Source organism: Atractosteus spatula, chromosome 3 (assembly GCF_055471065.1).
Source record: "Atractosteus spatula isolate fAtrSpa1 chromosome 3, fAtrSpa1.hap1, whole genome shotgun sequence".
NCBI lineage: Eukaryota > Metazoa > Chordata > Actinopteri > Semionotiformes > Lepisosteidae > Atractosteus > Atractosteus spatula.
In genome coordinates, this window is record NC_142708.1 from 8,138,395 (window position 1) to 8,166,255 (window position 27,861).

The 27,861-nt window shown below is 36.2% G+C and overlaps 1 protein-coding gene across 1 annotated transcript in view; it reads right to left on the minus strand.

Annotated features, from left to right (window-relative positions):
* Positions 1-27,861, minus strand: part of LOC148837338 (receptor-type tyrosine-protein phosphatase mu-like) — a 37,517-nt gene that overhangs the window by 3,409 nt on the left and 6,247 nt on the right. The window contains exons 5-25 of the mRNA XM_088912326.1: positions 27,007-27,348; positions 26,635-26,735; positions 25,596-25,788; positions 24,930-25,032; positions 23,646-23,919; positions 23,268-23,307; positions 22,475-22,583; positions 22,187-22,257; positions 21,152-21,258; positions 19,540-19,627; positions 18,356-18,432; positions 16,331-16,367; positions 15,939-16,036; positions 13,528-13,647; positions 12,566-12,720; positions 9,317-9,452; positions 8,687-8,836; positions 5,985-6,084; positions 4,103-4,182; positions 2,926-3,060; positions 1,115-1,240 (exon numbers count right to left, since the gene is read on the minus strand). Coding sequence (XP_088768452.1) covers positions 1,115-1,240; positions 2,926-3,060; positions 4,103-4,182; positions 5,985-6,084; positions 8,687-8,836; positions 9,317-9,452; positions 12,566-12,720; positions 13,528-13,647; positions 15,939-16,036; positions 16,331-16,367; positions 18,356-18,432; positions 19,540-19,627; positions 21,152-21,258; positions 22,187-22,257; positions 22,475-22,583; positions 23,268-23,307; positions 23,646-23,919; positions 24,930-25,032; positions 25,596-25,788; positions 26,635-26,735; positions 27,007-27,348 — 2,642 coding nt within the window. The remainder of the gene's footprint in view (positions 1-1,114; positions 1,241-2,925; positions 3,061-4,102; positions 4,183-5,984; positions 6,085-8,686; positions 8,837-9,316; positions 9,453-12,565; positions 12,721-13,527; positions 13,648-15,938; positions 16,037-16,330; positions 16,368-18,355; positions 18,433-19,539; positions 19,628-21,151; positions 21,259-22,186; positions 22,258-22,474; positions 22,584-23,267; positions 23,308-23,645; positions 23,920-24,929; positions 25,033-25,595; positions 25,789-26,634; positions 26,736-27,006; positions 27,349-27,861) is intronic.

A 27,861-nucleotide genomic window follows, 5' to 3' on the forward strand; every position in this document is an offset into this window, starting at 1 on the left:
AAATTGATAATTGTCTGGGATTTACCGTTGCATGTGTATGGATTTCCACTAAATTGTTTTATTGACTGAAAATCAGTCATCTGAAAAAGGTAAAAACTTGGCAGCAAAAAGACATTCACACAGGAAATGTCGTATGTTTTGTGAGTAAAAAATGAACCTGGGATATATGTGCTTCATATATTTCACTACATTATAACATGCAAAGTCCAGCCCTGAAAGATAATCTCTGATTGATTTCCAAGGGGATAAAGAACATGATATTGTTCTGTGTTATTTTTTTCTAGAATAGAAGAATATAAAATATCTCCTTTGAATTGTAGTATAAATAGAGTGCAAAATTGAGAAATAAACACTAATCAGTGAAGTAAATCATGTAAAGCTAACCACCTTTCTATGCTGATAAAAGCTTGAAATTATTTTTGTATGAATTTTTTACAGTGTGGTGCAAGAACAGTAGATGTAAATACTGTTGTTCTCTTTTCCCTTCAGCAGCATCCTGTGCTCTGTCAGCACACAGGTAAAAACAGTTTTGCAGATTTTTAACAGACATTATGTCACACCCTCTGCAGCCAGAGGGCGCTCCTACTGTCCTGTCCCTAGTTTCCTGTGCTTTGCTGTCCTTCCGGTGTCTCTCTCTCTGGGGCTATATATTTCTGGGTCACTGATTCCCCTTCGCTCAGCATTGACGTTCGGATGTCCCGAGACCCGCCTAGCATCCAGGTCGCCTCACGTCCGCTGCCTGAGGGCGTTGGTTTCTATATGACTCCTGAACTGCTGAGCCCGCGCTAACCCCCATTCCGCCGCTACGCACATGGGTCTTTTTCCGCTCTCCTGCCTCTCCACGGTTCGTCCCTTCCGACATCCGTGACACCATCATTGGGAAGTACAGTACTTGACAAAAGTGTACTTTTCTGTCTGAATGTTCTCCAGAAGGGCGTGAGGAATTAAGAAATGTTAAACTACTCTTCTTTAATCTTTCTTGCTTCTCGGCAAAGAATTAAACCGTTCACTCTTCTGTGCGTCTGCAAGCATACGAAATAAACTACTCTTCTTTCACAGACAGCAGGACTCTGTCATTTATATGACACAACAGGCACAATGGGCACAGTGTCACCTGTTTGGTATGGCTGAGCTTTAGTGTTCTGGAGGTGAAGCCATCCTTTATTTCCTCACTGCAAAGGCTGACAGTGAAAGGACCGTGAGTGCAAAATCCAGACTCTGGCCAGAACACAGGGAAAGCCTGAATGGACAATGCATAAGAAAGTTATTGTAGACACTTGGACATGGTTTTATTTTTCATTATTAACCACATGGAATAGTTAAAATATGGAATGTTCTAAATTAACTCTCACATATATTTTATATTACTGTATATTCTGGAGAATTAAATTGTGTTTGGCTCTGGGTTTTACAACCACTACCAGGTTTTCTTATTATGTGCTGTATGGAAGGACTGATAAAATGTATCTGCTACTTGGATGACTACCAGAGATAATAGACAGGCTTTTCAGGAGAATTCTTCAGCACACCTCCTGTTTTTGTATTCACTAAACCTCACAAAAAAACAAACCCTGATCTGATAATATTCCAAACACCAGGCTAGAATCATACACTGCTATGCAGGTGTTATTCTATGTAACTTTCAGACAATACACGAATAAACATTTACCAGAATGCAGTTACAATACACATTCAAATTATTATTTCTACACATCATTATTTAATATCCCATGTACAATGCCAAGTATTCAGATCTATCCTGTATTGTTCCATTTTGTGAAATTACAAAATGATACTGTACATACACATTTGATCAATTTAAACTTTCAAAAGTCAGATTAGTTTTTGCTGAAGTGTGAACTCAAGTATCTTTTGGCAGCAGTTATACAGTAGCTGTAAATCTTGTTGGTAAGGCTATACTACATTTGCCTACTGGCTTGGTGCAGTTTTTGCCCATTCTGCTTGGCAGACTTGTTTAGGCTCTTTCAGGTTAGTTGAAAATTGCTTATGGACAGCAGTTTTCAATGTTTTCACAGATACTAAATAGGATTCAAATCAGGACTTTGACTGGGCCTCAACGTTATGTATACTTTCTTATTCCTAAACCACTCCAGTGCAGCTTTGACCTTGTGTTTTGGATCTTATGTCCTGTTGAAAGGTGAATTTTTTGCCATGGATTTAGATTTGAAGCTGTTTTTTCTGTGAAATTTCCCAGTGTTTTTCTCAAACTATGTTCCCATCAGTACTGACAAACTTCTCAGTCCCTGTTGATGAGAAGCAGAACTATAACATAATGCTACCACCACCATGCCTGAAAGCACTTTGGTCTTCATGGTCCAATCTTTGAAATTCATTCCGTGACTGTGGGAGACATTTGCCAATTGTGAAATTATGTGAACCACTGTAATTGCACACAGATAGAGGCCACTCAATTCAATGTGTGTCTTAAGAAGGTACTTCTGTGTACCACAATTAAATTATTCTTTCATGGTATCTTTTTACTTCTTCATATATTTGTTTTTGCTTTGAATGTGTGGAGTAGGTTGTGTAGTGTGTGTAACAAATAGTAATTGCACCTTTAAAGTGTTTTGATTGCAAGCTTTAAAGCAACAAAATGTGGAAACTGTGCAAGGTTCTGAATACTTTGGCACTGTATGCTATGTAACTTGACATTTTTATTTTATTTGCACATACTGTATTTTTGCAAGTCAAAATACTTATATTGGAGAAATTCAAGCAGAGAGCTACGTTAGCATGTACTGGTTGGAAAAGTGCGAGTTAAGGTTGATTCCACAATGCAAAATAGAAAGCAGAAACACAACATGTTGGCTGTTGAGCCTTCTAATCTACATGTAAATAATGAATTATTCAAATCTAAATCTAATCTAATCTTTAATTTAAATACATTCGGTGCCTCAAACAAACCTCATCTCTGTTTTTGGGTATGCCCATTATGACCACAGTTGTGCATTTGTAGTCATAAACCAGGGACCAGAAATCAATGATGGTCTCCTTTAGGGGAAGCTGGGTGATAATGAATCTGTTGTTCCTTGTTAGGCTCTGCAAAGTAAATAACATTATGTTAAAATGTGAGAACAAATGTTTACAGTTAGTTATAGGGGGTGCATGTCTAGCCAGATGGAAATTATGCATAATAAGAAAGAAGAATGGTAGTTCTCACAATTACTTAGCTTGTCAAGAAATTATTGGTGAAACTGCTGGAATTTGCCTGTGTTTGTGTTTACCAGCATTCTAGGCTGGGACTATACAGAATATATAGATTTTGGTAACACTTTACTACTTGAAAGAGGCTAAGAACAGGCTTCATAAACACAGCACAAAATGGTAAAAAGATCACATACCTGTAGCAAAAAAACTTTTGTCTATCTATACTGGGACCAGTGTCAATGAGCTCCTTGTGAACTCTCAAATTATTCATGGCATCTATGATCATTTTCACCTGACTTCTTTGCTCTTACTCTTTTTTCTTTCTCATTACCAACTGTTACAAAAATTATGTCCCTGTATTGTCATTTGCACAAATGTCTATAAAGGATTATATTGTGTTGGGAGATGTCTGTGAAGGAGTTATGAAAGTATTTTTTAGCCTTTGTCAAGGAAAGCATTACTGATAATTGTTTCTCATACTGTATATCTGAGTATAAATTTTATATTTTTATTTTTCCTAGGTTATTCTTTAAGAGACACACTTTCTTAAAGGTGGAAATAATTTTATTTTTATTGTTTTACGTTCTTAAAACACAAATCAAATAATTGAAACAATTGAGATGCTCAGTGACTGTTTGAGACATTCTCCTATTGGTTCCCATTAATCAAATCTACCTTGGTCAGTTTCCTGATCACTTGAATAACCAGAACAGTAAGAAGAGAAATATACAGTATCAGTTCAAAATAAAAGTGGCCAAATGAAAATATGAAGAGTGTAGTATTGCTAACAGAAGAAGAAAATATTACAGGATTGAAAAATAAATCCATTGAATGAATTGAAAATGTACTGTAACTACAGTAAAAAGCACACTACTACTTGGAAGACATGAGCACTAATAAATACAAAACAAAAGCAGCAGAAGAGAAAACTCACATCTGCAAAAACAGCATTAACATAACCTGGAGACCCATCAGGGCCCATGACTGACATCAGGGGGCAATGATGACCATCCACTGAGAAAGAAGGAGAGTTAGTGCTTCACATTTATTCCATCATTGTTAATAAGTCACGCGAGAATACAATAGTACCAGCTCTATCATCTTTTGTGGTGGTGTCTATGTAGGTTGTTGTGTCAGCATGCAAAGGAACAGGTAAAGGTTTATTCCACATTGAAGAGAAAAGAAAAGAAAAGAAAAGAAAAGAAAAGAGACACATTGTTTCGGTTGTGGAGCCTTCTTCAGGTGTCACCTTCAGGTGTCACACTTAAAAAAAGACTGCACAGCCAAAATGTTGTGTCTCTTTTCTTTTCAGCACGGAATAAGCCTTTACCTGTTCCTATGAATTAAACTACAACTACAATGAAATATTAAAGTGAGCAACAAAAAGTCTTAAATTTTTTAGTCCAAAGACTAAATTTTTGATTGTATTTTTTCTAGGGAACATATTACTTGCTTTGTGATCACAATAAAAGTAAGACTTCATTATACTGGAATAAAATGTAGTAGATAGGTACTGTAGATACAGTACACTTTGCTACACTGTTGTACAAAGTATTTTATTATTGCCCTCCTGTGTGGCATTAGTGTGCTGGAAAACCATGAACTGTGATGTATGAAAGAGCTGACTACAAGAGGTAACCTGCACATTTAGAACTTTGAGCTCACTCAGTCATAAAATGTATGAAGCAAACATTCTATCCTTGTTTTAGGTTGTGTAGTTAATCGTTAATAAGGATCACAAAATCACACTATTAGACAATTAGAGGACAACAATGTCTATTTTGGCAATCATTTTACCAAATCATTTCACCTCTTAAGTAACCATGTTTAACATGAAATCAGTTCATACGCTATAAACATTAGTAAAACTGTAGCATAATTTATATAATTTTTAAGAGCAGTGAAAACCATGAATGAGCCAGTAAAATAGAGAGGCTCCTATGATGATTCAAAATTGATAGTCAGCCAAGAAACACACTGAACTGCTTTCAGCTCTGCCAGTACAAACAAATATAGGCTGTCATAATTACAAATCTGCAGGAATATGAGATTATTAAAAGATATACACATTCATGCAAATTACTAATTTGCAACACTTCCTTGCCTCAGTCAGTCAAAATATGTTTGAAGCAAACATTCTATCCTTGTTTTAGGTTGTATAGTTAATCTAGTTAATAAGGATCACACAAATCTGACTATTAAAACACTGGTGATTGATTTCATGCAATTTAAAGACAATATTACATGCAACATAAAATATTCTGTTTAAAAAGTACAGTTTAAGCAAAGTGTGTATTAACACAAAATACACACTACATTAAATCCATTCATTCATTACAGAAAATACAGCTTTAGCATTTATAAAGTTATATGAGAGCCATTGTAAAGAAAAAAAAAACTCCAAACAGCTACAGTATGACATTCAATCCTAAAATTTCTCAAAAAAGAGGAAACAAACTGTTTTATTTTTGTGTGTAGCAGACTATATTAAGTTGTGTATGTGGTTTTGCACACAAAAAATATATGTGAAGCAGGGAACAGTTTAGGACACTTATATAATGGTGGCCACTCCTGTAGTACAGTATATCAAATATACTGTGTGTCCAAACATACTTGATATCACAGAAAGCTCTGACTTTCACTTTCACATATCTTTTGTTTTTGTTTTTGCTTTGGAAACACATTTTTACAAAAGGTTAGCGTCTCATGGGTGAGAAATTGAAAAAGAGGAAACATTTATCTAAAAGTGCTGATACAACTGGGAACTGTACCGATTGGTTGTCAGCATGTTCTTCCATAGTTCCACTAATTCTCACCTGGTAAAATGCTGAGGTCTCTGTTCTTAGACTTATTATTGGGCTTTAGGGCTTCACAATGTGGACTGGCCATGAAGACCTCTGATAACCTATCCAGTGCCTGGAAGAGAAATAACATTCCATAGAGGGAAAGATCATAAATGACACTGTAGGGTCTATGTCATTTTTTTCAGATGAGCACAAGAAATAAAAGAAATAATACTTGAAACATGCAAAATGTGTTTCAGTCATTTTTTAATTAAAAAGTCAAAATTGTTTACATATTTTTACATCTGATACAGTTATTCAAGAAAAGTATAACGACACGTTTGGGTGAAAATAATGAAATCACTGATACGTAGCTTCGGTAATGGAAAAGGTTCCTTTTGAGGAGCAGAAATAACAAATCGACCATTTAAGGTCAAAAGTAAAAAAAAAAGTTTATTTTGACATCTAAAGAAAGCTTTTTGTTTTTCAGAACATAGAAGAAAAGACAAAGCCTCTCTGAAAAACAGGCAGTTTTTGAAGTGTTTTCAAACTGGTAGATGGCATCACACAACTTCACAGAAAAGTAAAAATCCTTTGTATGGCATAAATCTATACCCAATTTTAAATCTTCTTGTCAGTTGCTAAGATACCACCACAAGGTGACCTAGAGGGGACTTTTGATAGATGTTGGTTTCCTTGTGGTCAAAAAACAGCAGCTTATTTCTGTCAACAGCAGTGTCATCAGCAAATACTGTATACTGTAGATCCCCATCTGGAAACTGTTTCTGCCATGGTAGGGGACTTCAACCACCGCAGCCCTAAAAAAGTGCTACCATAATACTTTCAACATGTCTCCATTCCCACCAGAGGGTATCTCCCCTCATGTCCTTAAAACCTGTGCAGACCAGCAATGTCCCATATACTGTATACAGACATTTTTAACCTCTCTCTGTTCCTGTCAGTTGTACCAGAGTGTTTCAAGAAAACCACAATTGTGCCACTGCCCAAGAAGGCCCGAACTTACAGTATTTGAATGATTACCGCCCAGTGGTACTCACTTCAGTGGATTTGAAGTGCCTAAAAAAACTTGAAGTATCCTACAGTATATAAACTGCACTGTCCCAGGCTCCCTTGACCTATTCGAGTTTGTTTCCTGCCCAAATATGTCAATTGATGATGTTATTTCTTTAGCAATACATACTGTCCTAGAACTTTTAGGCAGGTGGGGCACCTATGTTAGTATTTTGTTTACAGATTACAGATTCACGCCATCCACTGTCGCAATAAAGCCCAACCCGTCATGCACAGTCCCGACCAACCCAGCCACAGACTGTTCTCCCCATCGCACTCTGGCAAGTGGTACCGCGCTATTAAACCTTAAGAACAGCTTCTACCCTCCTGCAGTACACATCCTTACTGCAACAGCTGACTGCAATGCCTCAGACTCAATACACATCCGCACTATGCACGTTTTGCATGGTCTAACATTTTTTTCTCTCACAACTACATATTTATTGTCCCACAACATATTTATTGTTCCTGTTATTATTAATTACATTTGTAATGTACTGTCCACATTGTGTGGTGTTCCGTGTTGTATTGTGTATGTCCTGAGAGATCCAGCTTAGGCTTACAGGCAACTAACACAACAAACTGCCTGATACCTCATTTTCATTTAGCATGTATGCAAAGAAAGCACCAAAAACTTCTACAAAAACAACCTGTGCTTACTTCTGCAACTGGGTATATAATTGTATAAAAGCAATCTTGTATTACTTTGACAATGCAATAAATTTCCATTCCTTCACCATTTGGATTGAGTCAACTACAAAGGAAGGCCAAAGTAGGTCCGTTTTATAACAGAATGGCTCCGTCACAAAAACACTCAAGTAAAATAAGTTTATTTACAGTGCTCCCAGTCCCCCACACCAGAAAACAAAACCCCAAAAAGAAACAAAACTAATTCTTTACATGAAGATAAATCCTCCTTATTGCTTTCTCTCTATTTTCAGTCACACTAACTGACATACTGACCACCTCTTAGGCTGAGGAGCCAGTTTAAATAGCTTGTAAGCCCCTCCTCCTCTGGAACAAACCATTTCTCCAATTCAATGCATGGTTTTTCCCATCTCCTTAAATAAGCCTTGAGAAGTGGGGTTAGATTTGGCCTTCTGAGGCCACCATAGGCTGACCCACCCTGGAATTACTGACACCAAACAAACAGTGAGTATCATCCATTTTGAGAGTACTCTCCATTCACTCATACCTGTGTTTAAGTATGTGAATGTATATGAAATTAAGTAATAGCAGTTACTAGTCAAGCTCTGAGTGTGCACCCTCAGGAACTTATCTAGCAACCGCTCAACGGAAGGTGTAAGAATATATATTTCCTGTGCTATCTGTACCTTGTGACAGGCTCCTCTGTCACATGCTCACTGGTGTTTTCTTTCAGCATTTGACCTACATTAAACTGAATAAAATTCATTTGCATGTTCTCTGTATTTTTGCTTGGATTTCCCTACAGCTTTCCACCACCTTCCAAAACATATTGTCAAGGCTGGTCTGTCTAAATTGTCTGTGTGTCATCATTGGACTAGTGGCCTACCAAGGATAGATGGGAAGTCTCATCTAGCATGCAAACCTTACCAGGAATCAATGGCTTTCTGACAGTAGATATTCCTTGCAGGACAAAAAGATGCATATCAAAATTTCATCTGTGGATTGCTTGATTTTACCTGCAACTCCATCTGGTAGCCAGTGAGGTGGGAGTGAGGGTTCTCCTCCTGAAGCTCACGGAGCTGCTGCTGAATTTGGGAGGCAGGGAAACGGGTATCTCTACAGAGGAGAGCCTCCAGCAGAACATTGTAGATCAACATGTACTGCTTCTGGGGGAAGAAGAGAGATGGGTTATACAGAATGTAAAGACAGCAAGGGGAAAGAAGAAAAAAAGGTTCAGAAATTGTGTGAGAGAGGCAAGGGGCTATGAGGAGATGTGCAGGGAGATGAACCAGGAGTTTTAATGGAGAAAGAAGCAGGAAAACCGTGTTAAAGAGATCTACAGGAGATGAAGAGATTGGCTGAGTTGTAGAAACTGGAGTTTGAAGTTCAAGCTCCTATAGATCTTGAACTTCCATCTTCAGTTCTTCAGATCAGGGTGGCCTACCCCTGCTATAAACAGAACACAGCTGTGTAGAAACAAGAGAAAAGGAGACAGAAGCAGGTAAGACAGTAATGAAAAGGGGGGAAAGAGTGACACCAGGGAACAGTGTGAGAAGGAGCTAATGTTGTTTGTGGAGATGACTGGAAAGTGTGACTGCAGGAGAGGGAAAACAGGAAGGGTAGTTCAAGGATATGGATAGAGTCACCTCATTTTGCACCATGCCCTCCCTGTTTTTCCTCAGGTTGGAGACACACTGGAGCACGTCCACCCTGTGTCCCATCTCAGCCGCAGCTAGGAGCTGGTGCATTGCCAGGAAGGTGCCCGTACGCCCAATCCCTGCACTACAGGTGCAGCCATTGCAGGATCACATACAGAATTTTATTTTTCAGAAAAAAAACTTTGAGTTAAATCATATATTGATAAATCTTAGAATGCACATGAACTGATATCCCCTGGCATTACCCTGATAAGGGAAATGATATTCACTATCTTTGCACTAATTAAGAACAGGCTTTTAACCTGACTGAAATTTATACTCCAAGCTAGAGGAAACTGAATATCATATTGACACAGAAACACACCAAATTTGGATTCCAATGTCTAATGAGTAGTTAAGATATCTGCTTCAATTTGCAGATCAGGCTCTGAAATCACTCTCCTATTATGAAGAATTTTTTTTTATTATTTTCTTGATCGTGAAAAGAAAACCTCACCTGTCTCTTAACACCCTCTTCATTTATGAGAGACTGATTTTTTGCCAGGCCCTGACCTGGCTCTTAAGCTGTCATGCTAATATACAGTATAAGTACTGTATACTGTATATGTTACAACCACCGGTCCTCTGAGTATTGCTCGCTAACGAGCTAATCGGTTTCAGCGTATACCTATTAACTACAAGCACCGCCGCACGTGTTGACTATCACCCACGGCGGTTCCTCATCAACTCCTATCCAGTACATGCCATACTTGTACACCCTCTGTACGCACTGCTCTAGGCTCAGTCTTAGTTTCTTGTCTAGAGCTTCTACCTCGTGTTTTCAACTGCCTTCTCTGATCGTCTCTTTTGGATTTAGACCTCTCTGCCTGTTCATTGACCATGGCTTTGCCTAACGAATTGGATTGGATTTCTTTGAGGACTCTGCTGGATTCTGTTCACCGTTTCTCGTTCCTTGACCTCGACCCTGGCTTACGATTCGGCTTTGGATACCCTGACCTTGCTTGCGCCTATTGCCTCGACCCTCTCTCGAACACTCTTTCTTCTCCGCATAGGATCCTAAGATATTTCGTCTTGGCTACCCTAACATTATAATACAATACTTATATAATATATATTGTAAGTGATATGTCTAAAAGCAAAGTTGTTGTAAAATGTAGAAGAATTTGGTGTTAATGTATTGTAAATATATTTAATTGAAAAATAATAAAACCAAATGTCAAAAACGAATCTGCAAACAGTCTTGTCAAAATGTGTAAAAGGACAAGCTGAATGTTAATTAAGTCTTCTCATCTTCATTAAAAAAAACAGTTCAATTCAAATTCTTTTAAGGTAGAAAGACAAAAGAGGAGCTAAAACAGCCAATCATTTTTTCTGTTATTATATGCTGTATACTGTAAGTCATCAATGTTCTTAGAGCACATCAATATATTCATGACAATGAAATCAAATACATCTCACACCATATTTATTTATTCATTTTCTGTACTGTTATATAAGTACAGTAAATGTACAGACGATGGTTAAAGCTCCACTACTGAGCCTTTGCAAATTCATACAAAGAGTTAAAATAACTGGCAGGCTCCAGAATTAGACTTTTTCATGTCTGCTTAAAAACTGTCAGTGTATATTGTACACATGGCATCTTAATTTGTGCTACACTTAAATTTCAAAATAAACAGTTTTTAACTTTCTCTTTTCGAATGGTTTGCCTGTACAAGTTTTATTTTTTTATTGAAATCCACTGTATATTTTATTTTTTTGCTGAAGGGAGCTTGAGAGTTTTAGGCATCTTGTTCTTTTTATTTTGCTTAATTATAAGTTTTAGGTGAAGGAAGGAAAAAAAAAATAACCAGGCAATTTTCCAACGTCTTGTCAGAATGTTTTTTATTTTAATTACAGCAATTGTATATACATTCTAAGCATATTTATTTCCTGTTTTAGGACTAAGATTTTCACTAAGATTTCATTCAGCATATACTCTACATTTAGCTAATATACATTTATTTATAGAGTTTGAAAAATGTAAATACTGTATCTAGGGTTGCTTGACTAAATGTAAAAATGTTACTTGTATTTTTTTTAATCTAATATTCAGCATTATGATGTGTTGCCTTTTCATCAGATTGTCCTGTCCTGACTGAGGCCATTAATAAGCTAAGGAAGACTTTTCATACAACCTTTGACTTTAATATCCAAATACTGATGTATACAAAACCATGCAGATTCTTGTTTTGTGATATGTTCAAACCCTCAACACTACCTCCCTGTATTTCTGATCAGGTGAAATTGTTTTGTTTTTTGAATCCAAAGAAAACTTTGGATTTCACATCAATGTTCATGTCAATGTTAACCAATGCCATTCTATAATAGCTGCACATCCCTGTTCTACAAAAAAAATCATTTGTACCACATTATGGTAATGTGACACATAAGGCAATTCAATGCTATAAATACAGCAGCAGCTAAGCTAGCAGGGGACTCATAACCACAGATAAAAAAAGATGTGCATGAATTTCTGAAAACGAGTCAGACAATATGAGTCATCAGCATTTGTTATCCACCATTTATCAAGGTAGTACTGTTTAAGATAAACCCATGCATTTATGGAGTAAACCTTTAATAATTAACAAAGACCTTTGAAAACAGAATCATTTTAAAGGGAAAATAACTACATTTTTGCTTTTTGTTTTCTATCATGATTGAGTGTTTGTTGGGCTTGGTCTATGATAGGGTTCCTACTAAATTGGGTTGAGCTTTGCACATGCTGTGGAAGGCAGACACCTGTTGTGTTAAATGTTTGTAACTGAGAGTATATGACATTTCAGAGCGACTGGGAGGTGGAGAATAAGATATTATATTAGAATATATAAATATTCTTTCATTCTGGTAATATTTATGTTGGTCCCACATACTGTATGATTAAGCATCTCTTTCTCTTAAACAAGACATTTATGGTAACTTAGGAGGATGTTCTGAGGTATAAAAACTATCTGGAAATGCTTGGGATCAGAGCAAAGCAGGAGAAAATCACTTTTACTGTACGTTGTCCCTTTTATTCTTTCAGAAGGGGCCACTTCATTAGAATAGACCCGCTTCATACCTTCCCTGAGCTTGCAGCATCCCTACAGCTCAAGGTTATGTACAGTAAGTGCTGATGACAAATTGAAAATATTGACTGTTTCAGATTCTGCTGGGTGAGCACATCAGGTGTGTTATCTCAATATACAGAGGTCTCACCTGCAGTGGACCACGATTGGCCCTCTGTTGTCTGCCCACCAGTTGTTTGTCAGTCTGACAAGGTGAAGGAGGCTTAAAGGTCTCCGAGGAGTGCCATGATCGGGCCAGGCTGTATAATGCAACTGTCTCACAATTCTATGTTTACAGCCCCCAACCTTGAAAAAAGAAACGATACTCTGTCTATATAGTGAAACACTTGTACATTTAAATTGCACCATGTAGGCACGTACTGTATCTCTTTCTCCTTTTGTTAGTTTATTTTTTCTAAAACCAAAATATTTTTCATCAATAGTGCCAAATTATGAAATGTAAAATAATGGTGAAAACACTGATCTTTTACCCATAGTGTTTAGCCATAATAAAGAACTCACAGAAATTATATGCCAGCACACTAGATGCTAGGCTAATTATAGCCTTCATTTCCTTTTTTAAAAAAACTGCATGGAATACATTTTAAATTTACATGATAAGTTATTTATTCAACATGAACTTTTGACATTGCTTATTCATATTCATCACTACAATTGTATGTGTGGGTCACTAATTAATATAAATGAAGAGCATAAACCAAGTAATGAACACTTTACAAATACGTTTTAACACAGGTATATTGATAACTGATTTTTTTGCATATGAATAAATGACTTCAATAACTAAGTAAAAAAAACAGGAAGTGATAGATACCAGAACATAGCAATGACACAGGGAGATATAAAAATTAAATTCTGATATGAAAAACATGACTTTGGAAATTGACAGGAGTCCAGGAGATGAATATGATTAAAGCAATATATAATCAATTATTATATTTTTGTCATAGTATATATCATTGTTGCATTTCATTTTTAAAACTTCGTTAAACTAGTGTCACTGAAGAGTCGAGACAAAGGCAAAAGCATATTTAGTATTTTAGGAAGAGGGTTGTTTGGTATCTACTATTTGCAGAATTCCAGTCATTTTACCTTTTCTAGTCCAAAGACTCGCATGGTGACCTCAGGATCTTTTGTCTGGGCATGCAGTGAAACTCTGAGGTCATTATAGATCTGGGACCCCTGTTCAGGCCAGTACTGCTCACATTTAGTCTGCAAATATATACTGACAAATCAATTCTGAACAAAAAATAGGAATTCATTTTGACTTTTACTTATTCTATAAAAATAATAAAAAACACTACAAAGAATATGCAAACAGTATGCTGCTTTGCTAACACCCTCATACATGTGCATAGCTTTCCTGGCTGGATTAAGAGATATCTCTAACGTGAGTCTGCCATCTGAGACATGGCTTACTGTAGATAATCTTTTCATACACAGCATGAGCAGGACTCTGCTGTCAGTCTGGAAACTTAAAAGGTGAAGAAAACTAATAACTCCATAGTTTCTGGTTGACAGACTTGTCATTCTGAAGTGATCTGGAGAAATGTGGTGTGCAAATCTCCACTCAGTGTCTGGCAGCTGTGTTAAAAAAGAAATATGGACATGTTCTGTTCCCTAGCGATATTCATGTTTCCCCAAACATACTGTAAAAGTAACTTACATTAATATTTTAAACCTACTGTAGGTACAAAACTGTGCAATTTTAAGAAATAAAGACAATGCTTTATAGCATATTCATTCCTTAAACACCTGACCTAAATCAGGCCACCAAGTTATTTTAGAATCTACAGCAACTAAATAAAATGTCATAAGTAGGGTCAAATTGTAATTAAGAAGAGTCAAGATAAAATATACAAAGGAAACAGAAATGAAAGCCATGCTCATAAAGTAAAAGCTTCCAAAGCCATCACAAAGAATAAAAATGAATGACAAAACACCAATGCAGAGTACTTCAATAGTAATTGAAGTTAGTCAAGTTGGTTTAGATATGCAAGGCTTCAGAGGAACAACAATACAGCACATGAGTAAAGGGGAAAAAAGTGCTAACCAGTCTAAAAGGAGAAAAACCATCTGCTAAAGCAATGTTCTTAATGTCACAATTCTGAAGTCAAATGTCAGCTTAAGTAATTTCCTTGAGAAGAAAAACTGCACTTGAGAGGCCATGGGTGAAGCTTGTGGAGGTGAGAGAATAGAGTTGAGGGCTGGCACCAAACCTGTTGGACGCCAGCAAAGTAGGCATCAGGGATGACTGTGAACAAGAAGACCTGACCCAGCACAGACTTTTACCACTGATACCTTTGGGGCACAGTGAGCACAGTGCCCACTCCTTTTCTCTTCTACTCATCAAATATTTCTCTCTATTCACAGTCCTCACTTTCCCTGATACCCAGGCCCCAGTTGCAGTCCTGGCTGCTACAGCAGCTAGTTACACTCTCTTTTATCTCTCCTCCATGGACATCTGAGTGGTGTAGTGTGGGCCTTAGTCTCTTTAACCTGCCAAAGCTTCCGCCTGCAAACGTATTTGATACTTCTTTTTTTGGGAGTTCTAATAGGATAGGAGATCTTCTGTAGAGTACATAATATATATTTTTTCCCTCGCTTCATTCTCCATCAAAACACTGTATGATATATAATCATATAATTAATCTAACAAAGCTGAACGCTGCATCATTTACACACCTAGTTCACTCCTCACTGCAGCAAACGCTCTCCAATCAATTCCTACAAAACTATGCAAAATAAGGTACTTGCTCCACATTCTCAGAAACCTACAGAGGTGTTTTTCTGATCCAGCAGTGATCTTTGGTCAGCACTGTCATTTCCTCAGTCAATGTCAAGGTACTGTAATAAGTACGCTACCATTTATATTTGTTGTCTTGTTTCATCATCACTAGAATTTGAGTAAATTCATTTTGGAAATCTCTTTTGTGTCAATACAGGACAGATATGTGTTTTTAAGAAAGCAATACATTAGTTGTCATGCCCCGTAGGGCAGCAGCTTGCAACCTGCAGTAGCCATGAAGAGAACGCAGCTCCTCTCTGAATTAATGCATTCCTCACAGGTTCCTATTTCGGGTCACGTGCCAATTCACGCCTCCTTCTACCAAGCCAACTTAAGTTCTAATTAGACCTAACTTCCTATAAAACACTTATACTGCTATGGGGAAGATGCTTTGTCATTTGAGCTATCAGTTATTACTACGCTCTGCTCTGTCTTTGTGTCTCTCTGGTCTTGCAAACTAACTCTAGTAAAAACCCCTTGGTTCCCTATCTTGAACTCCAGTTACCAGAATTTGCCTAGAACCTGCCCTGCTAGACTCCTTTCTGTGGCTCATCATTCCTGCCAGCAAAACGTCATAAATTAATGGAGTTACAAAAACACAGTATGTGTTACCCCAAATATCATTAGGAAACGAGGACAAACTATCAGCAAGAAACTTTTCTGTTGGACACATGATGAACTCAATCACCACTATTGGTACAAGATCGGTCATTGCCTTATTGCCTTCAACCAGGTTGGTGAGCATCACAATCACTGAGGTCCTCTCCTGCCACACCATTTTCCAGAAATCGGTTATGGTGTTGGGAAGGGGCCCTGGAAAAAAAAGAGGGTTAGCTTCACTTTTGTGAAATTAAAGTTTCTATTTCTTGACAGAATATAAAGGTACTGTATTTGCATATATTGACAATCAAAACTCTGAGTTTCTTTCTTAAGAATTAAAAAAATAAATGCTTCAGATAAAACAGCAGAGCTTATAAAAAGAAAACAATCGACAGATGGAGCCTGGTATGGGGATCAGTGAAAAGAAAACACTTGTAAGACTAAGACTGAAAAATAAAACAAAATCCATAATAAAATAGCCATAAAAACAGTTGCATATAGAAATACCTTGGGTGGCGATGTAGTGTTTCGGTTTCTCAAATCCCTGTAAAACAATTTGAATATTTTACTTACAGCCCACTCAGACATGCAATACCTTATTTTCAACAAAAACAGCCGCAGTATAGCATCACATTCTTTGGAGTGTGTTTACACTGTGTCATTAAGGGTTCTCCATAATGACCATTTCAAACTGGCAGTATTACTGCACAGACAGTGGAAAGATTTCTGCTTCTTCCCGGTGGAAAATATTTTTCTCCACAGCTGTACTAAAATTTTAAAGAAGTGTTACGCCCTATAAGAAATCATTAACATGTTGTATCACAAATATTTTTCAATCAGAAAATAGGGATGAAGGATAACCAAAAATTGCCTCAGCCAGTAAATGCACTTGCCGAGCACACACTGAGCTCTTAAATGTGTCTTTCAGATTTCAGGAGACTTTCATTTTGTTAAGCTTGAAACTACTTTTTTCTAACTTCCTTGCACTCTCATGGCAGACTAAGACTTGAGGCATTGATTTACAAAACTATTCCTCTTCACATTTTTGATGCTCTAAGTCAAACCAGGTTGTTGCTGTGTTATTGGTGACACTCTTGCATTGTTTTATCACAATTTCCAATATCAGTGTTTTAGTACCATTTGGGAAAAGATGACACCATCCAAGTCTGAGGAGATGTTCTTCAGATGAAAAGTTAGACCAAGGATCAGACTACATGGTTATTAAACCTCCCATGTCACTCTTCATAAAACTAGAGTTGGGAACCATTGTGTGCAAACTAAAATCAGCTCTGGGCTTGCTCAATTTGGCCTGCCTAAAATGCATACTTCATGTAACTGGTAAAATTGTTAGCGTATAATGAATGTGGACACATCACATCACAAACTGCGAGGGTGAGGAAAGATTTTTTCTTCAAGTGGAACCACAAAGAAGTGCAGTGATAACAATAGTTTGCAAAATGCTACAAAGGAATCTGAGATGTTGTGTGAGGCCATGTGGCTGTGAACTGTTTTCCTCTGTAAAGATAACTATGCCTATAAACAGTGCAGCATGGGTACAATGAGAGGGGAATTCATTATATAAAAGAACTAACATTCCATTGCTCCAGGAGCAGGAGACACAGCCTTAATTTGCCATGCATGTTGGCATCCAGGTTGGTGCACAGATGTTAGGGTCAAAGCAAGGACAAGAAGATAAAAAACACTGGAATCTGAGGGATGATGGTACAGTAGACTAGTTTAAGTGACCGAAGTCTGTGTGTATGGGTGGGGGGGCTGTTTAGGCAAAAGAATGCAGGTGTTAGGGGAGGAGAAGCTTGGAATATCCCCTATACAGGATGATCACATACTGTAATGTCAGAGTGCGTGGAGGCAGCCAGAAGGGCACCTACAGTGACAGCAGAAAGAGAGGATTGAGGATCAGGGAAGGGAAAGAGGTGTCCAGCAAGGATATTGCTGATGCTGTTGATGTGGTGGATTGGACAACTTTTTATCCAGTCAATAAAAAAAACAAAGCTCAACAATGTTGGGAAGTGATGAAACAGGCTGTGGAGATGAAAAGGGACAGAAATTGATGCAGGCTAGATGTTCCCCTGAAATATTAAGGGAGCCCCTTGATGCTGGATTGAGAAAAAACAAGTTCATGCTTCCTCAGGATCCTTAGCAGACGACAGTGGAGGAGATGACTCTAGGGTAAGTTGAGGGATTCCCTTGAGCAGCTGGAAGAACAAGAGGAGCCATAGAGGGAAGCATGGTAACAGCTGTCTCTGGTGAGAGGAAATGCGAAATGTGAAATGAAAACACGTGAGTAAGGAAAGAGTGTGATTTTTGTATGTACACACAGTAGGTTGTTCACCTCATCCCAAACTACGTTTGGATGTCTGTACAAGATATTTAGAGATTCTTTGAGTTCTGTACAAATGCAATTTATTATTCTTAATGTTTAAACAGCCTAATATAGTTTTTCTTACACCTTATACCTTAACTGGTATGTTTATATAGAGGATAAAGAGAGCATTTCATGATGTTACATACATCTATGTAGCTTGCATTGATGTAATCACTTCCAGGATGATTCTGAGACGGGGTCAGCTTGACACGAGAAGCATCATCTATGGAAAAGAAAACAGATGAGACTTTTTAGCTTTATTTTTGTTTTCTCAGATTAGTTTCTTTATTTAATACATCACTCTTTCATAACTGTACAGTCATTTTCAACACTGTTTTAATCACAATACATTATGTTATTTCTTCGATCTTTTTTAATAGATCCATATCAAAAGTAATGTACAACCTGTTATTAAAATAAAGGTTCAATTTGTAAAAGTACAATGCACATCTGAGTTTGAGTTTGTTTATGAAATAGACTTAAGTTAATTTACATGTCTTCTTAGAGTAGACATGTCTTACTGTAAAAACCAGTGGTCTTGCATTTCAGTGCTAGTCATCACTGATTTATGTTAACTCCTTGATTGATTGATAATTTTGTATCTCAGTGATTTTGCCAGGGATGGCTTAATGATGTTATAGTATCTATAGTGCTGAAAGAAAACAAATGCAGTTGGTTTCAATGCTTTTTTGTAGAATTGTAGAGTTCTTATCTACAAAATGTTGCAGAAGTATTAATATTCACATACCCTTCTTTAACAATAGTCAGTTTTACAACATTGTACTGTTAGGGTTAGGGTTGCAAGTATCATGCAATTTGCACTCCATTTAAACTTATGATTCCACTGGAAATGAAAAAAAATTGAGAGTGTACCCAGTGAAATGTGTTTTCTTAAAGGTTTTAATTTAACTCATTGTAGGAATACAATTCCTGAACAGTGCAATACAATGTAAGCAGCTAAATGTATTCGGAAAAGAAATTGAAGATGGGAGAAAACTTTCTCAGTCTTCCTAAAGTTCACTTGGTCTCCAAAATGCAGCCATGAAGTCACAATTGTACTGTGGGGATGCTAACCTTAACCCTAACTGGGGTTGTTACCGAGCAGTTCTGCAATCGGTCTCTTAAGCCCTCCAGTCATCAGATTTGAAAATTTTCCTCAACCCAAGAAATATGTGCTTAAAACAAACAAATTCACTCATAATAACTATTGTACAGTAATTGTATCTGCTTCAATAATGTATCTTTTTAACACAAATGTTCAATCACCCGAAAAATGCTGTTAAAATGATATATACTGTACAGTAGCTTATTTACTTAAATATCCACTTACAGGGAACAGAATTTTTGTAGCGGTTTTTTCCTTTATTATACTGATTCTTTGCAGCCTCACAGGTACCAAAGCAGCTCTTTGGTAAACTCTATAAAGGAAAATTATTAACATCAGAATACAGCTACTTATTTTTTTCTATCTTTTAATTCAAACAAGGGCTATAAATAGAACCCATAGAAGAAATAAAGGTCTAACCAAGGACATCTTAGAAAATGAGACTGTAATCACAGGTTAAATGTTCTGCAATAACAATAGAACCCACATATTAAAATAAATGAAAGCACAGCACTTGATTTAACAGATGATTTTAGCAAAGTGAAATCAGTTAAAATCCATAATTATTTGGTCACCTACATTTTCAACACAAACATTTAAAAGGTATTATTTTTGTAAAATAGTTTTTTTATGTTTTGAACTTTAAAAAAAAGGGAAAACAAAATTAGAATAAAATATGCATAGAGCTAAACTATACTGTATACAGTGTAAACCTTAACAGCACCCCTCCCCCTTCGTCATAAATGAAGCTCTTTCAAAGTTACCAACCTGAGCCCTAGGCAGGAAATAGACAGTGATGACAGAGGCAAGATGCAATCCGGACTTGACTGCATCACATGCAGCACTTTAAGCCTTGGTACTCCTTTTGAAGCCCCTTCACTTCAATCAACATACAGTATACAATTTGGATTTTTGGAGACCAAATTGCCCTAGATGTAAGTCAATTTTTGGAACCAGTGAAAATAATCCATATTAAAGAATATTTGCTAAAATATTATTAATCTTTTTATCACTCCAAAGTGCAGATTGAAGGTAAAAAGCAGGTTTTCTCTGTTGCAAATTTTAAATGCATGAACACATAGTTAATAGATGAGGTACAGATAGGAAACTTTGTATATAACAGTATACAGTATCGTCAGCCTACAGTGTTTGTGTTTTCCAATAAAATGAGCAACATGATACAGTATGTATCCCTAGAGATAGCACTATGAAGGACAATTTTTGCCTGATAATGCCTTTGCTGATGGGTGGGGCATAAACACTTTTAACCAAATTAATTAAACCTGACCCCAAACCCACATGATCTACAAAGGCATAAATATTAAGACAGTAAAATCAAGAACATTTACAAAAGAAAAAAAGTCATTTCCTCATCGTGCATGTTCATACCATTTTCAATACAGTAGATGTGGATCTCATTCATCCATTTCTTGGAAGATACTATATTATTGGCTTCAGCAATTGTTCCAGATTCCCATAAATCTTCTTAGGTTTAAGTAAAACGAAACTGTTGAATTGAGCTTGTTGATTCCTTTGGGGATTTTAAATTGATGACTTAGGCCTCCTTTGTAATCTTCATTTTTAAAAATTAAATAAAGCTTTTAGCTTTTGAGGGTAGGACATTCTATCGAGCCCTGAAGTACAGTATGTCTAGTTGCTGTCATCTGGACTAATTCCAGAGGAGTGAGGTACTGTATTGTGCAGGTATGTATTAAGGTTACTAAATTGCACACAATATTTTATGTGCACATTTTAATAAACCTAATCTAAAACATTTAGAATTATCAATTATTTATTGTTAATCTACCTGATTTGGAAAAACCTTGGGGGTTCTTACCTTGAATTCCTTAGTCAGGCCCCCTTCCTCCTCACTTTCTGCTTCTCTATTGCAATCTTGCTTCATGTGGATCATGTGCTGTATCAGCTGCTCCACAGGCTTAGTGTCTGATAGGTCAAGGGCACCAGGCAGCAAAAACAGAAGACATTGCTTCTTTAAAATGACCTATACATGTATGAAGAATTTTTGTATACATTAATTATTGATTTTGGGTTCTTGGTCTATTATTTCTCAAAGATTCCTTTTGAAAGTTGTCTGAATTAGGTTCCTGGATGTCTTAGTTTCATGGGGCCCTTCAGAGTGCAGTGCTATGATCCAGGCATTATGGGTTCAAGCCTGGGTTGTGCATTAGCCAAGCATGGCTTGTGGTGTGTGTTCTGTGATGTCGTAGAAGATTAGTGACTCAAAACCTGAAGGAGTCAGTCTACACTTCCTTATTTTTCCCTGTGTGTGGGTTCAGGGTCTTTATTTAGGTGTGAACCAAGATTCGAAAATACACAATCTGAACTTTGAAAGTGGATGTGAAAATAACAAAGCTGAAAAAAAAGTTTGATTTTGTTAAATTAAAAAAATAGTTTCAGTGCACAAAATTGTGCATTTTTTAAGTGGTTCTGTTTCCATTATCATATACTATACCTGAGATGTGAAATTATAAGTATACTGTACCATCTGCAATCAGACATGATGATACAAATCCAGGTCACATCACAGTTGCGATAATGGTCTTCTTGTGACATTAATTTATCTCAGAAACTTAAGACACAAATTTAATGCTAAGCCCTTTGTAGTAAGACTTTAACATTTAGATTTAGATTTGGTTAATAGTCTCTGAAGATGTCTTCCTATTTTCATTTTATAATGTATTACTTTCGAGTCCTTCTGTGCATTAGCCCATCTTGGCTTTTATTATTTTTACACTCTTATAAATGTTTGTTTTACTTTTGTTATCAGGAAGAAGCACTTTAACATATACTATAGATAATTAAAGTCATTATTATAAAATAAAACTGTATGTTAGATGTTCTAATTAATTACCTGATTGTATTGTAACTGATAGAGCCAAGGCATTATTGTCTATATACTTTCTATGGTGATGGGTGCATCTCCTGTAAAAAAAGAACATGTTTTTTCTAACTTGCAGTAACCTGTGTGAACTGCATACTATACAGTACAGTATGCTCATATAAAGGCTATTAAGAACTATTTTTTACAACAATTGTCTGAATCCACTTTTTTTCAGAACATGAGCTCTACCTTCACCAAATTACAAAACAAAAACTAGGTATACGATAACAAAATGAGTCTAATAATTTTAATACTAACCAAATGATGATGAGAAAGACAAGAAGAAGAGTGCAGGTCACGGGTAGAAATACATAAAGATAGATCTTTAGAAGCTGGTGAGAAGCATCATGCTGGACTTCTGCAGGAACTAGATATTAAGAGTATGAGAAATATTAATCTTTCATGCCATGTCACTCACAGATTATGGAGAAATGTAATTTTTTCAATCCTAATTATACCTCGTGATTGTTATTTGAGACAGTTGGGTGTTTGATTGAACATCTCAAATGATGTAATTGCTCAGTAAACACATGCAGGTTTTGGATGAGTAAATATCTCTCTGTAATAGAACTCGTGATCATTGAACCTCCTGTGATGTTCCACAGGAAACCTGAGGATACTGTCCACATGAAATATTCCAGACAAATCAAGAAATGAAAACAATCTTTGACAACAATTTTTAATGAGAAATAAAATAGACCAACATTGAAATAGAGAGTACTTGCACTGACTCTCTGTCTCTGCAACAGTACTCCTAAGAAAACAAATGAAAAAATATAGGTAAACTCTAAATAGAAATACAGCAGCTTGGTATGATGTTATCCGAGCCATATCCTTGGACGCCTGAGGGTTATAGCAGTGACAATATCCAAGGTAAACCTTCCCAAGTTTCAAAACATTTTACAGTTAAAATGGAACAACACTAGTCCATTTATTTAAAATGTATTCTCTTTGATTGCCTTTGATACAATCTAAAAATTGCACTGTACCAGAGAGCAGTGTGAACATGAAATGCCCCACAAGTGACAGTAACACTTACCATTTTACTTACCATAGAATGGTTCATATTCTGAGCAGGAGAATCTCACTTCCTTTTTTGAAAAAAAAAAAGCAAGAAAGACAGATATATAAATTCCTTCTGCACCTCCTGCATTTATTTCCAGATCATTTTAAAATGGGATGAATTGATGAGGTAGAATAATCTAACAATCATGCCAGTAACATCATTTTATCAACCACTAGTGTAATCAAATATATAATCTTAAAATCTCCAATTGGAAGATTGTAGATATTAATATAAACAGCATATGTACAGTACATGTTATATCAGGAATTAAAATAATTATAGATCGTTTGTTTTAGTACTTCCTATTTTCTGAGTGGTTTCGCTTTCTGAGTATTCAATGAAGGCAGCTGTGTTGAGGTATACCTGCTTCCATGTACTAATCACCCTGAATATGATGGAATAGTTTTTCTCAGGTTGTAACTGTGCATTGTAGTACTGCCCATACAGCTTCCCATCTCCCACAGTGAACTCTGGCAGACTGCTCAGGTTCTCTGCTGGGATTTCTCCTGCAATATAGATGATGCTCCCAGCACTACTGCTGTTGAAACCTGCCAGGTCCATCCTGACACAGATGTTGGCCAAACTTCCGTTCCTGCCTGAGACAGATTCCAGTTCCAGTACAATAACCTGGTAACTGCTACAAGATAAAAAGGAGAAATCAAAGGTGTATTGTAATCATATACATTTACAAAGAAAGACAGAATATGTAATGAGGGCACAGCTAGGACATGGCTACACTACACTGACAAGCACAAATTAGGGTAATACTAGCCTGTAGTAGTAAGATGTTTTTTTACTGCTTGTCTAAATGTGAATCTCTAAAAACATGTAGGAATGCACCCTGTAAGGTCATTTGTCATTAAAGATTTCATTAATCAGAACTGAGAGATTTCCATTATCCTTTGAAAATACTTAAACCCGGGTTGAATCATCCTTTTCTGCCCTGTTTTGGACCCAGTAAAAAAAACCTCAAAGGACTTTTTGTTAAATTAATACAAAAAATAAACTGAAGAAACAGCATCAATTTTACTTGAATGAAATTACTTGTATATTTTTAAGTTAGTCTCGTTATTTCATGACAAAGAAAAGAGTCAAAGAGTTTGAGAAATTTATTTTCTTCTTCTTTGTATGAAACCATGCACCACAGTTCTGTTACCTAGTCAGACTATTAAAAAGGTCTGCAATTACCTTCAATAAAAACTAGCTGAAAAATATAAACAAATGTCTTACATTAAAGACAAGCTTGATCATAAGCAATAATATGCAAACATTTGAATCTACCTTGGAAAATGCCAAAAATCATATTTAGAAATTAACTGAAGCTTTTGTGGCCAAAGTATGTTCACTTTATACTTATTTTTTTATCTGAATGCATTGCCAGGAATCTAAAGCTTTGACTGCCTGTCTAAAGGCATGACAAAGAGCTCTGATTTCATCTACTCTGCTCTAATTTCCTGTAGCGTGTACTTCCAGGCTGAGAACATTTTCACCAAGGATATTGGAGCAGATTTTACATTCTGTTCAACTTGCTGTTTTGGATGACAAGCACATGTTCAACAGCTACACTATGTTTCCTCATACAGTATATCATCCATAGGAAAATTAAAATAACTAGATGGTAAGACACTTTAGTACATGATATTGTACCTAATTGGTCCATTGGTGTCAAGAACAGGATGCAGAGGAATGACAATAGTGCCACTAGAGATATTAAATGCTGTAAGGTTTTCAGTTTCTGGAATAACTGGTTCTGTAAAGACAAATATCTGAATTACAAGGAAGTCACCACTATCATTCTTCGATTCTTAAAACCAAAAGGGTTTACATGAGAGTAAGAAAAGATTGCAGTCAATGACATGGGAAGGATGCTATATGAATCTAAAAGCCTATATCAGTATTAACTGCTGTTTTCTAGCTTGCTCTTATCTGCTTAATACTGTAGATCTGAACTAAAATGTGACTACAGGACTGCTTAATTAGACACTGAATAAAACAAGAAGCAAATAGAAAGCAAATTGTTTATTTTGATTAAACAAATTAAGACTTATATATATATTATTTTGTATTATTAAAATTTTTTTTCTGCTAACTCATTTTATATTATGGATACAAGAAAACTAGGGTGAGAGTAATAGAAGACAATATGTCATTTAGATGTAGCTGTAATTGAGATCAATGAAACTGGCAGTAAAAGGCATTATTACATACCACTAGACCACTAGAACCTGCCAAAAACTGTGAATCTGTGTTAATGTCTGTCCAGTTTATTATTTAGCTATTCATAAATTAATCACACACAAACAAAACTGATACCTTTTAGTTCTGTTTGAAAATTCCCAAGGGACACTTCTCCAGCGCCTGCCTCAGTGAAGCCACGGATTTCCAAAGAGTAGTTAGTTGCACTTTTTAAATTTGGAAGATTATAGCTTGTCACAGAGGAATTCACAAGGACAGAATATGTTTCTATGAATGAATCATTATAGTCTCGTTTCCCTGTGTAGTTCAGCTGCAGGACAGAAAACGAAAACGTTAAGATACATCCTTTAAAATGGAGCATCACTCACAGAGTAAGCATCAATTACACTTGTCAGATTGATGCAGCAAATTCTACAACACAATTGCCTCAGATTACTAAAACAGTATATTTAATTGCTGTCACCTGAGTTCAGCAAGGGCTTCCATTTGGTGGCCTTGGGATTTAAACACACAGAAAAAAATAAAGATGTTTACAAAAACTTTCAAAGTCCTCAATTTGTACAATGACAATAATATTTAGGTTTTTATCTAATTATATTTGGGTATTTGTCATGTTAGCCCTATTCTTGGCTGGCTAACAGTATGACAGTACTGTATATACAGTACTTATTCACAAAACTTAATTTTGGAATGCATAATGTACATACAGTGTAGAGACTATTTTATGGCAATATTTACATTCCTAGATAACTGGAGTTTCACTATTTTTATTTGAATACATTATTCAACAAAGTGATTCTGATCACAGAGGTGTACAGTAAGGTTTGTCTTTTTTGGCTGAAATGCTGAAATCATTGTGTAAATTTTCTGTAGTTAGATTGACCTGTTCAATAATCATGAACTAATGATCATGGCTAATTTGGAGGAACCCACAGCTGACCTCAGTTGTAAACCTTTGCCCAGGGAACAGTGGGAAGCACATTTCTTTGCCTTTGTTGAAAATTAGGTCCTAGCAATGGTACTTCCGTTGTATGCAGGTTCTCATGTGCCCATGGTTGTACCTGGCAATGCTGTTCTTTGCCATAAAAAAAATTATTTTAACTTGTTGTGGAGTTACTGTACTGTTCTGGTTGTAAAAGTCCAATGAGTATTTTACCTCATATGCTATTATGGTTCCTGCGCAGTCTGACAGTGGTTTCCATTGAATCCATCCACTACTGAAGAAAGACGTATTGTGAAATTCTGGCTTGTCAGGAACTAAGAAAATAATAACAATACTATTAATCTTAATATAGTGCAGGCATAAAGCTAGACCATTTTGTTTGCCTTGAATTTTGGAGAAAGTAAAGTCTTGCCATAATATCTCTATTGTCCCTTTTACATATCTCTATATCTCTATATGTAATATCTCTATATCTCATATGTCTCTATTATATCATGCATCCTAAACATTTTCTTATTTGGAGAACTACAACATTTAGGAATATTTTTTAAACTCTTTGGAGCTTTTACATGTAGAACGGGCTACCTGTCTGAGATGTGTTGAAGAAGATTACTTCATTTTGCAGTGGGCCTTCAAACTCCAGTCTCTGTGTTTTGTTTTTCAGCCTTGTTTTGAAGACCTTCACTGTGAAATTTAGAAAGTAGCGTGAGAATGGCCATAGTGCTGCACAAGTTATTTCGCCCGGCCCTTCCTGATGGACAGTTGCACGTTGATGCCTGGAACAGGTCCTTCCAAATAATCTCTCCAGCTGACAACTCACGGTGATATTAACATAATAGACCTTGCTTTGAATTTGAGTGTAGTTCCATGTCAAGCTGACATTCTCAGATGATATTTCATTAAATTTCACCCACACATTTGGTGTTTCTGTAAAAAAGAACAACAAAAAGCTATAATAGATTACGAAAAGTTTATGAATCCAAATGGAGTTCATCAGACTACCTAATTTCAAAATATCTCATTTCTAGGAATACTTATACCATGTACAGTAGTAGAATTATTATGATTATTATCAGTGTTGGATTGTATTTCTGACTGCATTTTTCATTATAATTAATCACAAGGCCATAACAAAAAAATGTATTAATATCATACGGGTCATAAATGTGGTGTATTTCAAATGACACCCATTGCAATAAAATGACTTCATAATGATATACCACAATATTTTATATTTATATTTCTTTTTTTATATTTAATAGAGATGAATATGCAAAACATCCTCCTTTGAATCTTTATGTCCAAAAAAAGGCAAGAGAAGTTGGAAGACACTTTTCCTATAGTGTTATAATTGGCTGAAAAGTTAACTCATAGTCATACCCATAATTCATTACAACGTATGTCCTGAATTTCCACCAAAAACTGGAAGGATGCTCTTTC